Source organism: Scyliorhinus canicula, chromosome 16, assembly GCF_902713615.1.
Source record: "Scyliorhinus canicula chromosome 16, sScyCan1.1, whole genome shotgun sequence".
In the NCBI taxonomy this organism is placed as follows: Eukaryota; Metazoa; Chordata; class Chondrichthyes; order Carcharhiniformes; family Scyliorhinidae; genus Scyliorhinus; species Scyliorhinus canicula.
In genome coordinates, this window is record NC_052161.1 from 69,788,472 (window position 1) to 69,800,862 (window position 12,391).

General features: G+C 42.3%; 2 protein-coding genes across 2 annotated transcripts in view; both read right to left on the reverse strand.

Annotated features, from left to right (window-relative positions):
• Positions 1 to 12,391, reverse strand: part of ccdc6b (coiled-coil domain containing 6b) — a 95,568-nt gene that overhangs the window by 52,387 nt on the left and 30,790 nt on the right. The gene's annotated exons all lie outside the window — the stretch shown is intronic.
• LOC119951070 (glutamine amidotransferase-like class 1 domain-containing protein 3B, mitochondrial) lies at positions 7,747 to 8,352 on the reverse strand. The gene is given in 2 exon segments (XM_038774106.1): positions 7,747 to 7,872; positions 7,874 to 8,352. Coding segments are annotated over 2 exon segments (543 nt in total). The 5' UTR covers positions 8,338 to 8,352; the 3' UTR covers positions 7,747 to 7,793.

Below are 12,391 nucleotides of genomic sequence, written 5' to 3' on the forward strand. Positions count from 1 at the left end.
TATTGTTTGCTCTATAAAGAGTTTCAGGGCTTCTGGTTAACATGCGACAAAGAAGAAACTTAACAAAACCGTATAAAGATGATTTCTTGAACAGCACGTGGCACAGTGGTTAGCACTGCAGCCACGATGCTGAGGACCTGGGTTCAAATCCCGGCCCTGGGTCACTGTCCGTGTGGAGTTTGCACATACTCCCCGTAGTTGTGCAGGTTTCATCCCCATAACCTAAAGATATGTAGCTTAGCTGGATTGGCCACTCTAAATTGCCCCTTAATTGGAAAAATAAATTGGATACTCTTTAAAAAAAAAAAATTAAGGATTTCTTGAGGTATGGTTTTGGCAAATGTGCAAATCCCATGTGTGCTACATGCAGGGAGTACTAGCAAATTAGAGGAAACGTTTCTGATTTTGAAAGAGAAGCGGTGGGTGAAAACTTCCGTTTGAAGTTGAGACTCCAGAGTCAGTTATTAACTTACAGTTGACTCCAAATGAAAAGACTATGCTGCTGCACCTGACCTGCGATACCACATTAAAAACACACCAAAACCCCATGAGGCTATCAGGATTCTGGAGTAGCCTCGCACAGGAGTATTCAGTGCTGAGTAAAACAAGCATTTTGTTGCTATTGCCCTACATGACAACCTACATGTGCGAGGTTGGATTTTCCATTTTCAAGAAGATGAAGCTGACGCAAAGGAACTAGCTCAATTCTGTACCAGCTATGTGCATTGCTCTCTATTCCTTCGAACCAGATTCAAGTGAGCTTGAAGCCCAAGCAGGCAAACGTGGTTTGGGCCGTGGAAAAAAAAGTTTGAAAAACATTGAAAAGGGGACTGCACACAAAAACTGGGTTTTCAAGACTGAGCTGGTGATGCTGGCACTAGAAGGCAACTTTCGCTTCTGTTCTAACTTTGTAAGAATGCATTTTTCGGATTTTAGAAAGCAGACAAAAAGAGAACTAATTAAGATGTAGCAACAGGCTCCCACTCTGAAAAAGTATAAAAGGCAAGATAAAAAAAACTCAAAAGGGACTTTAAAAAAATTAACGTACCTATCAACTGCGGTCGGTAACTGTCATAAAGGGAGGAGTGTGATGCGCTGTTCCAGCCGGAATCAATTTTTTTTTTCAAACTTCATGACGTGCGGATGTAATTTCATCATATGCAACATATATGCTGCAAGCAAAATATGGACATCCGTAAACCTTACTTCTAATTACCCAATTGATCTGCAGTTTGCTAAAGTATGATTTCTGCAGTAATTCAGCAAGAATTTGGTTGTACTTTTCCTGATATATATTAATGATCTAGATCTTGGTGCGCAGGGGCCATTTCAAAGTTTGCAGTAGATACAAACCTTGGAAATACTGTAAACTGTGAGGAGGGCAGTGTAGAACTCTAAAAGGACACAGAAAGTTGGTCGAGTGGGCAGAGAGATGGCAGATGAATTTCAATGCGGAGAGGTATGTGGTGATGCATTTTGGTAGGAAGAATGTTGAGAGGCAATACAAAATATGGGTAACATTCTAAAAGGGGTGCAGGAGCAGAGGGACCTGGGTTTATATGTGCATAGATCATTAAAGGTGGCAGGATAGGTGGAGAGAGCAATTGATAAAGTATATAGTACTGGGCTTTATTAATAGAGGCATAGAGTGCAAGAGCAAGGAGATCGTGCTAAACGTACACAAGACACTCGTTAGACCTCCTGGAGTACGTGGACCGTTCTGTGCCACATTATAGGAAGGATGTGAACTCATTGGAGAGGGTGCAGAAGAGGTTTACAAGAATGATTCCAGGAATGAGAAACTTCAGTTATGAGGATAGATTGAGAGGTTGGAACTGCTCTCCTTGGAGGGAAGAAGGCCAACAGGAGATTTGATAGAGATGTTCAAAATCATAACGGGACAGGACTGAGTAGATAGGGAGAAATGAAATGAAAATTGCTTATTGTCACGAGTAGGCTTCAATGAAGTTACTGTGAAAAGCCCCTAGTCACCACATTCCGGCGCCTGTCCGGGGAGGCTGGTACGGGAATCGAACCGTGCTGCTGGCCTGCTTGGTCTGCTTTAAAAGCCAGCAATTTAGCTGAGTGAGCTAAACCAGCCCCTGTTCACCCTCGTAAAAGGATCAAGAACACGAGGGCATAGATTGACGGTGATTTTCAAATTATGCAAATGTGATGCAAGAAAAAGCTTTTTCACATAAATGGTTCAGGAATGCACTGCCTGGATGTGTGGTGAGGCAGGCTCAATCAAAGCATTCAAGAGTGAATTTGGTGATTACTTGAATAAAAACAATATGCAGGGGTACAGGGAAACAAGAAGGGAATGACACTAAGCCATGATGAGTGTTTGGACAGCAGGTGCAGACACGATGGGCCAAATGGTCTCCTTCTGCGTCGTAACAATTCTGTGATTCTGTGAAAGAAAGTGAAATCTTGTTACTGGGGGCATGGGAAAGGACGTGGACCCCTGGTCAGTCAACCAGTACAAACTGTACACTTGACTCAATGAAACAGGATTGCCACAATTATTTGAAGGGAAGATTGGAAATTTCAGGTACTTCTATAATGGCAAATAGGTTTTAAAACAAATTTCTCGCCCAATCATTGCAGCGACATTAATGCAACCGACATATTACCAACATTAAATACACATTCAGCACAAACATTTCTGAAAACAGTCAAATCATCAATTCCGCAGTCCCACTTCTTGGTAAAATTTGTTCTATGAATCAGACAGTTCAGTTGTGCTATTGATACAATAGTGTGACATGAACTCAGGATATAAACTGTCTAATACAAAGAGCTACTTTGTAACCTGGTCCATAAAACACAAGAAAAAGTGTGTTGAGTTTATTGCTGATGCTGTAAAGATTGAAAAACATCCTCCTTCTGAATATTTGGGTTTTTACAGCAACATTTATTTACATGCATTATCCTGAACAATCCGCTGAGCCCAATGGCATGTGAAAAGTTACACAACTTCCTTCTATAAAGCTAGAGTTAAAACAATTGCATTATAACATGGATACTTTTACTGATTGAGGGGAGGGAACAGCCCAGGGAGTGTGGCCCAGGTTGGGTGGCATAATATTTAATATAAAATTAAAACCTAACTACTAGCCCTGGTGGTTAAAAGTAAATGATTCTGATCCTGTAAACCATGAGTTACAGACAGCAACCATATTCGATTACTGTGCAGGCACAAAGATGTAAACTAGGACCACTGTTGTTTGTGATATACATAAATGATCTGGACGTAGGTATAGGTGGTCTGATTAGCAAGTTTGCAGATGATACTAAGATTGGTGGAGTTGCAGATAGCGAAGAGGACTGTCAGAGAATACAACAAAATATAGATAGATTGGAGAGTTGGGCAGAGAAATGGCAGATGGAGTTCAATCCAGGCAAATGTGAGGTGATGCATTTTGGAAGATCTAATTCAAGAACGGACTATACGGTCAATGGAAGAGTCCTGGGGAAAATTGATGTACAGAGAGATTTGGGAGTTCAGGTCCATTGTACCCTGAAGGTGGCAACGCAGGTCGATAAGAGTGGTCAAGAAGGCATACAGCATGCTTGCCTTCATCGGACGGGGTATTGAGTACAAGAGTCGGCAGGTCATGTTACAGTCGTATAGGACTTGGGTTAGGCCACATTTGGAATACTGCGTGCAGTTCTGGTCGCCACATTACCAGAAGGATGTGGATGCTTCAGAGAGGGTGCAGAGGAGGTTCACCAGGATGTTGCCTGGTATGGAGGGTGCTAGCTATGAAGAAAGGTTGAGTAGATTAGGATTGTTTTCGTTGGAAAGACGGGGGTTGAGGGGGGACCTGATTATGAGAGGTATGGACATGGTGGATAGAAACAAGCTTTCTCCAAGAGTGGGGGTGTCAATTACAAGGGGTCACGATTTCAAGGTGAGAGGGGGAAGTTTAAGGGAGATGTGTGGGGAAAGTTTTTTACGCAGAGGGCGGTGGGTGCCTGGGACGCTTTGCCAGCGGAGGTCGTAGAGGCGGGCACGATAGAATCATTTAAGATGCATCTAGACAGATATATGAACGGGCGGGGAACAGAGGGAAGTAGATCCTTGGAAAATAGGCGACAGGTTTAGATAAAGGATCTGGATCGGCGCAGGCTGGGAGGGCCGAAGGGCCTGTTCCTGTGCTGTAATTTTCTTTGTTCTTGTTCTTAGTTTGATAGCAAATAATTTCTTATCACAGCACTACCTACAGGCATAACAGCTACTGCAGCTAAATGTGGATACTCAAAATCCTTCAGATCACATTGACATTGCAATTTCAATGCTTGTTGAGTTTTGAAGACCTAATACATGGGCTTTCGCATAGCACGCGATAACAGGCACCACTAACGGAGTGTCACGGTAACCATTTTATATAACCCCGTCGCATTTCATATTTTGCAAACAAGCAGCAAACCCAGTCGCACTTTTACTTTGATTAATTATCATTCTTGAGAGCACCACTGCTGCACAACTAAAATATCAAGTTCAGAGAATAGCAACTTTCAGATTATTAAATGTTCAAAGACATAGGTGTGAAATTCCTTTGCATGCTACATGATCTTGTTCAAGCAAAACAGATACTCAGGAGCAAATCTCCAAACAAAATCTGTTTTAAATTGGCAACTCCCGATTTTTAAACGGTGACCGCGCGTTCCAAATTCTTCCACAAGGGGAAACATCCTCTCCACATCCATACGTCTTGCATGTTTCAATCAAGTAACCTCTTGCTCTTCTAAACTCCAGCAGATACAAACCTTGCCTGTCCCACCTTTCCTCATTAGTCAACCCACACAATCCAGTAAACCTTCTCTGAGCTGCTTCTAGCACATTTATATCCCTCCTTAAATAAGATGACTAACACAGGACTCCAAATGTGGTCTCACTGGTGCCCTATATAACTGAAGCGTAACCTCCCTACTTATATTTAATTCCCCTTGCAATAAATGATAACATTCTATTAACTTCCTTAATTACTTTCTGTACCTGCATACTAACCTTGTGATTCATGCATTAGGACATCCAGATCCCTCTGCAATCTCTCACCATTTAGATAATATGTTTCTTTTTTATTCATCTGTCAAACGGACAATTTTAAATTTTCCCAAATTATATTCCATTTGCCAGATTTTTGACCACTCACTTCACCTATCTATACATTTTTGTGGACTCCTTATGTCCTTCTTTACAACTTCCTTTCCTACCAATCTTTGTGTCATCAGCAAAGGGGGAAGCAGTGACAGTGGTATTGCCTCTGGACTAGTAATCGTGAGACCCAGGGTAATGTTCCGGGGATCTGGGTTCAAATCCAGCCACGGCAGATGGCGAAATGCAATAAAACTCAGGAGTCAAAAGTCTCATGATGACCATCAAACCCCATTGCCCATGGTTGTAAAATCCCATTTGGTTCACTAATGTCCTTGAGGGAAGGAAATCACCATCCTTACCTGGTTTGGCCTACATGTAACTCCAGCAATGTGGTTAACTCTTCACTGTCCACCCAACAGCAATTAGGGATGGCCCAGCCAGCGATGCCCATATCCTATTAATTTTTTTAAATCTGGCAATCATCCCAAGTCATTTCTACAAATTGCAAACAGTCCAGATTCCAGGACTGATCCCTGCGACACACCACAAGATACACCTCACCAAGCTAAAAAAACAAGACCTATTTGCACCTCCTCTCTGCTATAATCTTCTACCCATGCCAATAAGTTATCCCTGACACCATGAGCTTTTATTTTCCACAATAACCTTTGATTTGGTACTTTATTAAATGCCTTCTGGAAACCTAAGTACAGTACATCCAGCAATTCCCCATTATCCACTGCACAGGATTACTTCCCGAAGAATTCCAATAAGTTGGTGAGACATGATTTCCCTTTCTCAAAACCATGTTGATTGCCTTGAAATTATCCAAGTGTCCCTGCCACAACTCCTTCAAATATAGTTAACATTTTCTCTACTACAGATGTGGAGCTAAATGACCTATAGTTTCCTGCTTTCTGTCTCCCTCCGTTTTCTCCAGGCTCACTTTGTTAACTCTTTTCTTTGAATATTTCTCATCTAAATCCTTCTCCTGTATTATGTGTCCTCGTAACTACTATTGTCATCATTCTTCGAGACAAATATTATTACGGGAGAAGCCATCGTACTACACATAATAAATCAGGCAACGTGCCATTCTTATCAAGCGCATAAGAGTTCCTGGATTTTCCCTAATGTCAAACAGAAATCTAATAAAGATGCCCCTTTATAGAGGGGCATAGAAAATAGAATACAAAGTCATGAAAACAAAGGAAATCAGTTAAATATAATTACTGCCAGCGTCCAATGTGCCGTGTTATCAACTGGTTGTGGCAAGCCTCAAACACATAGATGGATATTACAAGCTGCTTCTCCAGAGTGATGCAGGCACAGAAAAAAAAGCCAGAATGACCTCTACCAGCCACATCCAGCTTAGACCTTGGATGACCAACTTTCCCTGTAATTGAGTGCACAGGTCATGTACAGCCATTCACACATGGTAATTTAAATAGCCAACTTGTGCAAGGTCGGCATGCAGACTAGTGCTGTTGCACGGTCACCTGACTTAGAGTAAACACTGACGATAGCCTTGGGTAGGCCCAGAACGAGATCCAGCTGGCAAGGGGGAGGAAATGGAGAGCATACAGAAGCAGCCCGTACTGGAAATCACTCCATCCAAATTAAAATGGCTCATGTTATAAAGCTCAAGTTCCCAAGGGAGGTTTCAAGGCCATTTGCCGATGAGAAATTCCATCCAAATTGGGGTCAGCTTGTTTCACAATGCCAAGGGAGTTATGTTTCCAGTGGGATTCTGTTAATAGTTACAGTTCTCTCACTACACGATCTTCTTACCAGCAATTTAATCCAGAGGTTGGAAACCTACTTCAGTCTGGGCCTTCCCCATAGCGCACATATTCTGACAACACAGCATGCTGAGAATGCACAAATCTTAGTTTGAATTTGAATTCCTCTCTTGACCGGAGTGCAATTGTTCTGGAAAGAAGAATTAACGCCCTAGGCTTCTTGGATATAAACTGGTAACAAAAAACCTTCTTTGGCACACACTGTGGAAAATCGCAGTGCAAATGCAAGTTTAATAATGCAAATGTTGCAGCTGATATCCATTTTGTTACAAACCACATCCCCAGTATTGAAAAAAATTACTTATAATACAGCATCTTGCATGATGTTTTTTTTGTGATCAGAACATTTAATAGATTCAAAATTACAACTCGGTCTCTGAAATTCCATTTTAGCAGCAACAGATTAATCTGTAACCTGATTGAGGGTAATTAACACAGCATAATTCATATCGCAATCCTGCCAGATCTAACACGGATGAGAGATCCACTGGCTCTCCAATCAGAGCATTGCAGGGATCACTTTGGAATATTGTCGCTAATTCTCAGTCTCCACCAGCTTTATAGATCAGAGAAGATCAGACTCTCTCACACATCCCCTACCCCCAGGCACGCACGCACACACACGGTCATGCACACCTGGAGAAGACGGCCCAGACACGCGCGCACAGGCCCAGACACAAAGGCCTGCCGGGTTACACATGGATATGCAGCCCAGATATGCCCGTACACGCCCAAACACATGCACGCCAGCACAGACGCATCCTGGCATGCATACAAACACGCACGTCAGACACAGACTACCCACCCACTCACACACAGACACCACTCATTCGCCCACACATTAATCAGTGATCTGAAGTTTGGCAGTCATTTCCTCAGCAGCTTCATTTCCCCGTTAGTTTCAGTACTCGCTGCACCATCGCACCAATCCCATCGAAGATGTGGTGAAGTTCAGTTTCACACAAAGGTCTGTGTGGACACAACATTATTCTCAGAATCCACCTGAGCACAATCAACCTCCCCGACTGCGTGCTTCCCCCCCATTCCGATGATTGCTGTCGCTGTACCAGCGTATGGCCATTTCCCATCTTCCTCATCCTCATGGCCAACAGTCACCTTGACTCCTGGGAGTACTTTGGCAGCCAGAACAGGAGTAATGCAGCACAACCCAATGGGTTTCCGTGCCTTGTGGAATTCCGTGATTACTCGCTCGATGTCAGGAATTACTTGGCAATCCTTTCTTTCCACAGCAAAGTTTGATAGGTTCTTGGCAGCACCGAAGCCACCAGGGAAGGTAATGGCATCGTGTTCCTGCACGGTTAGCCGGGCCAGGTCCAGGATCTTACCGCGGGCAATCTGAGCCCACTCCACCAGAACATTGCGCTTCGCCCCAACAGACTCCCCCTTGACGTGATCCACAACATGCATCTGGGAGACATCAGGAGGAAACACCTGGAACTCGGCCCCTCCACGACTCAGGTGAACCAAAATCGCTAACGCTTCATGAATTTTGGTTCCATCATAAACACCACACCCAGACAGAACCATGGGCACTTTCAGTCCCGGGGCAGCGGCGGAACGAAAATGACAGAAACGGAGAGAGCGAGACAACCATCTTTCATGATGTTAGATGTCAATCGCATTTTCTAACCAATGAAGCATTTAAGTGTCATTACTGTTGTAAAGTAGATCCTGTTCTACCTGATGTTCAAGGTGGAAGAATAAAGAACCTCAAATGTTATACAATTCTGTCGGATCTCCTCACCTTTCTTCTATTTTTGATTCAAAGGCTTTATTTTCGAACTTCACAACTGTCAATTTTCATTCATGCTTCCTATGACACTTTTCAACCTGTTCAGTTGTAGAAATGTGAGTGAATCAACCATGTTCAAGTGGGAAGATTGAAATTCCAGGTCTGCACTCGTGTTTTCCAGATTCAGCATCACCGGTCACGGCTATAAGTGGATTTCACATTTCCTCTGACCTGGAAAGCTCTTCTTACAGTTTGTTAACAATAGTGAGACCTGAGGCCATAACAAAATCCGTGTGTGAGCTTGCTGGGCACGGTCATCTCACATAAATGCTTAACGTAGATTACAGCGTATAAATTGACCTTTGAAATCCTTCCAAAGATGGGGTCGATGCTTTAATTTTAAACAATTTTTTTTAAAAAATGTGACACTTTAAAGAATTAATTAATTCTACAAGGATACGTTTGACCACAATAAAAACAATTTAAAACCATCAAATTTATTGCCTTGGGCAGCTGACACGAAGTCCCTCAAATTAATTTCAGGTCACGGTGGCTGTGGCATCATTGCAAGAATTCCACTCTGGATTAAATTTGGTGCTATCAGTTTCAGAATCATCCCTCCACAACAAATCATCTTCCACTCTGTCCACTGAATTGGATATTCTACATTTTCTTTGAATGATCTGATGACAGTTTATGCATTAATAACCTCCCACCATTTGATCATTTTTCCACTCCATAAGGTTTTTCTTTGCCAACAATTCCTGTATCCCAATCAGCATGAGTATGATCCTGGAATGGCTTGCTGATGCACACATGCAACGTTGAACTATGGAGATTAAACTCACTGGTATAACCGCAAAGTGAGCATTACTTGCTCACAGAAGCCTATGGATATCATTGGTTATATGCAACTTGAACATGTCCCACACTAATAAGCTACATTCTTTGCATAGGCCACTGATACACATTTCACATGGTATCGATCCAGAATGTCACTCCATCCTCATACATTCAAACATTGGTACGGACATGAACAAAAATTACGGTTGACAAATACCATAGGCTTAAATTTCATTCTATCAGCCATGCAGGCCGATACCATTACGAAACCTAGTCTTCTCATTTCCTGTGTTTTTCATCAGAACAGATTTTAAGCTTTTCCACTCCATAGTTCAGGTGTTGGGCATATTAAAATTCATGGGCTCTTCATCCGTATTGTCGATGTGACATAATGGGGCTTTATGTTTTTGCCGTTGTGTTTTGATGCTCATCGAGTAATCTTCATCTTCTGTCGAGACACCAGGCATTTTCATTCCAATAGCAGCTACACCGACCAGCTGTTGCTCTGAAATCTTTGCTGGACTCTGGATTTTATTTGGCCCACTTAGACATGTGTACACACATTGTATTTCTGGTGATGAACTGTTCTGCTGACTTTAGAGGATCCATTCAGATAAATTCTTCTCAAGATCAAGCCAGTCACTGGTCCATGTTGATGACGCATCTGGTTTTTGGCATCTTCAGGGCCTTCTTTCAATCTTGCAGCAGTTTTTCATTACCACTGAATCCCCTCACTTTAGTACAGTTATTTGAGTTAGCAAATGTTACAACTTCAAGCTTGAAACCAGCTTTGTACCTCATTCCTTTTTTTGCCAGAAGATCCATTTCTGTTCATCGTTTGCAATGCAGTCTGCTCCATGTGAGCATCTTGAACTCCGACATCAAACATATAAATTAGGAGCATGAGTAGGTCACTCAGCCCTTTGAGCCTCCTGCACCATTCAATAAGATCATAACTGATCGGATTTTAATCTCAACTCCACATTTCCCCATATAAATTCTTGATAAGCAAAATTTATCTCCCTCCTCTTCACTACTGTATGGAAAAAAAGTAGCATGGACTTTCTAGTTTCTCACTCAATTATTGAAGTGGTCCTTCTTATCCCTGCCTCTTTCAAGCCTATCTTCCCTCAGGGCTATTTGTTAATCTGACTCCAGTTACTTGTAGACTGACCATCCCCCGTTCGTCTTGCCCAGTATTGGTTTCCTTCCTTAAGGAAGGATGTAAATGCGTTGGAAGCTATTCATAAAAGATTTACTAGGCGAATGCCTGGAACGGGAGGGCTGTTTTATGAGGAAAGGTTGGACAAGCTAGGCTTGTTATCCATAAGAGCTCACAAAAATGTGGAATTGGGGGGTCATTTTTTTTATGAACAGATTTACAGTCAGGATTACACTAATACCACGAGTAATCTGGAAGCATTTCAAAGTTCAATTGCCAAAGTGAGCAAGAGTAGATGGCATGAGACTCAAAACAAAGGTCAAAGTGTCTGAAGTCAGGGGTTAATAAGCAAAAAGGATTGAAAGATGGCTATAAAAGAGGGCAGGAGTTAAGGGAGGTTTCAGTGGAAAGCAGTATCCAACAGGGACTGTGCTGGAATCACTGGTCACCATACAAGTTTGGGCTCAGAAATTGGAGGTAGAGTGTTGAAATTTACAGATGATAACCAAATTTGGGAGTGGTGGGTATGGCTAATAACATGGAAGTCTGCACCGAAATACAGGAATACAAACAAGCTCGCAGAGCAGTTTGAAGAATGGTAGATTAAATCCATTAAAGCCCAGTATGAGCTGGTTCATCTGTGAAGAGAAATAAGGCATTCGCCTATTTTTTGGAAGTTGAGAAATAAAATGGGGCAAAGGAACAAAGAGGACTGAAACACAAATACATAAAACATGCAGTGAAACTGATCTGCTGTATCCAATGTTCATGATATTAATTCCACTGGCTACAGGTTGGGAGTTGAGTAAACCAATTTGATGCATCAAGCATGGATCACTTTATGCCGACTAGATTTTTGATCATTCGTTCACATTTACACACTCCCAACAGCTGTTGCCAAACAAACAATCACAAAGTTCTTTGAATATCAATCAGCACAATCAAAACAAACTGGAACTATGCATAAAACTCTTGGCATTTAACAGTCAGGTCGCGAAAGTTTTCATGACTGAGCTGCTGGTGCTGGTATCCAGAGGCAACTTCACCCGTCCTCTGTGCTAACTTTACAAGAGTGCATACATCCTATTTGGTTTAAAGTCATTTCAAAAGAGACTTGTGCATGACCAAGCGTGATGAGAAGTAGTCATCGCCACCCTCTTAAACCCCAACTCACTTGTCCAGCCCATGTAAACAGAGCCAAAAGTTCAGGGACAGTGACAGAAAAACTCAAAAGTGAAATTAATAACCAGAACATTAAAAGCTTGTATTGTAATACATAAACAGTATTCCTTTATTTCAGACGTGATGCATTACAAGGAATCTAAAAACCAAATGCCCTTCTGTTCCAAATATCTGGGCTGAAAGGACCAGATTGGCTTCCAGTTATCAAATGACACCAGGACTGTAATGCTCTCCTAAATTAAATACCTTGGTGTGCTGGCCTGTGTGGCCAAGGGGCTGGTTTAGTTCACTGAGTTAAATCGCTGGCTTTTAAAGCAGACCAAGCAGGCCAGCAGCACGGTTTGATTCCGGTACCAGCCTCCCCGGACAGGCACCGGAATGTAGCGACTAGGGGCTTTTCACAGTAACTTAATTGAAGCCTACTCGTGACAATAAGCGATTTACATTTCATTTTCATTTCATGAGTGCGGGGGCGGGCAGGGAGCAAGCATGTACATGTGTGGAGTTTAGGCACTTGTGTGGAACAAAGGGAGAAAATGAGC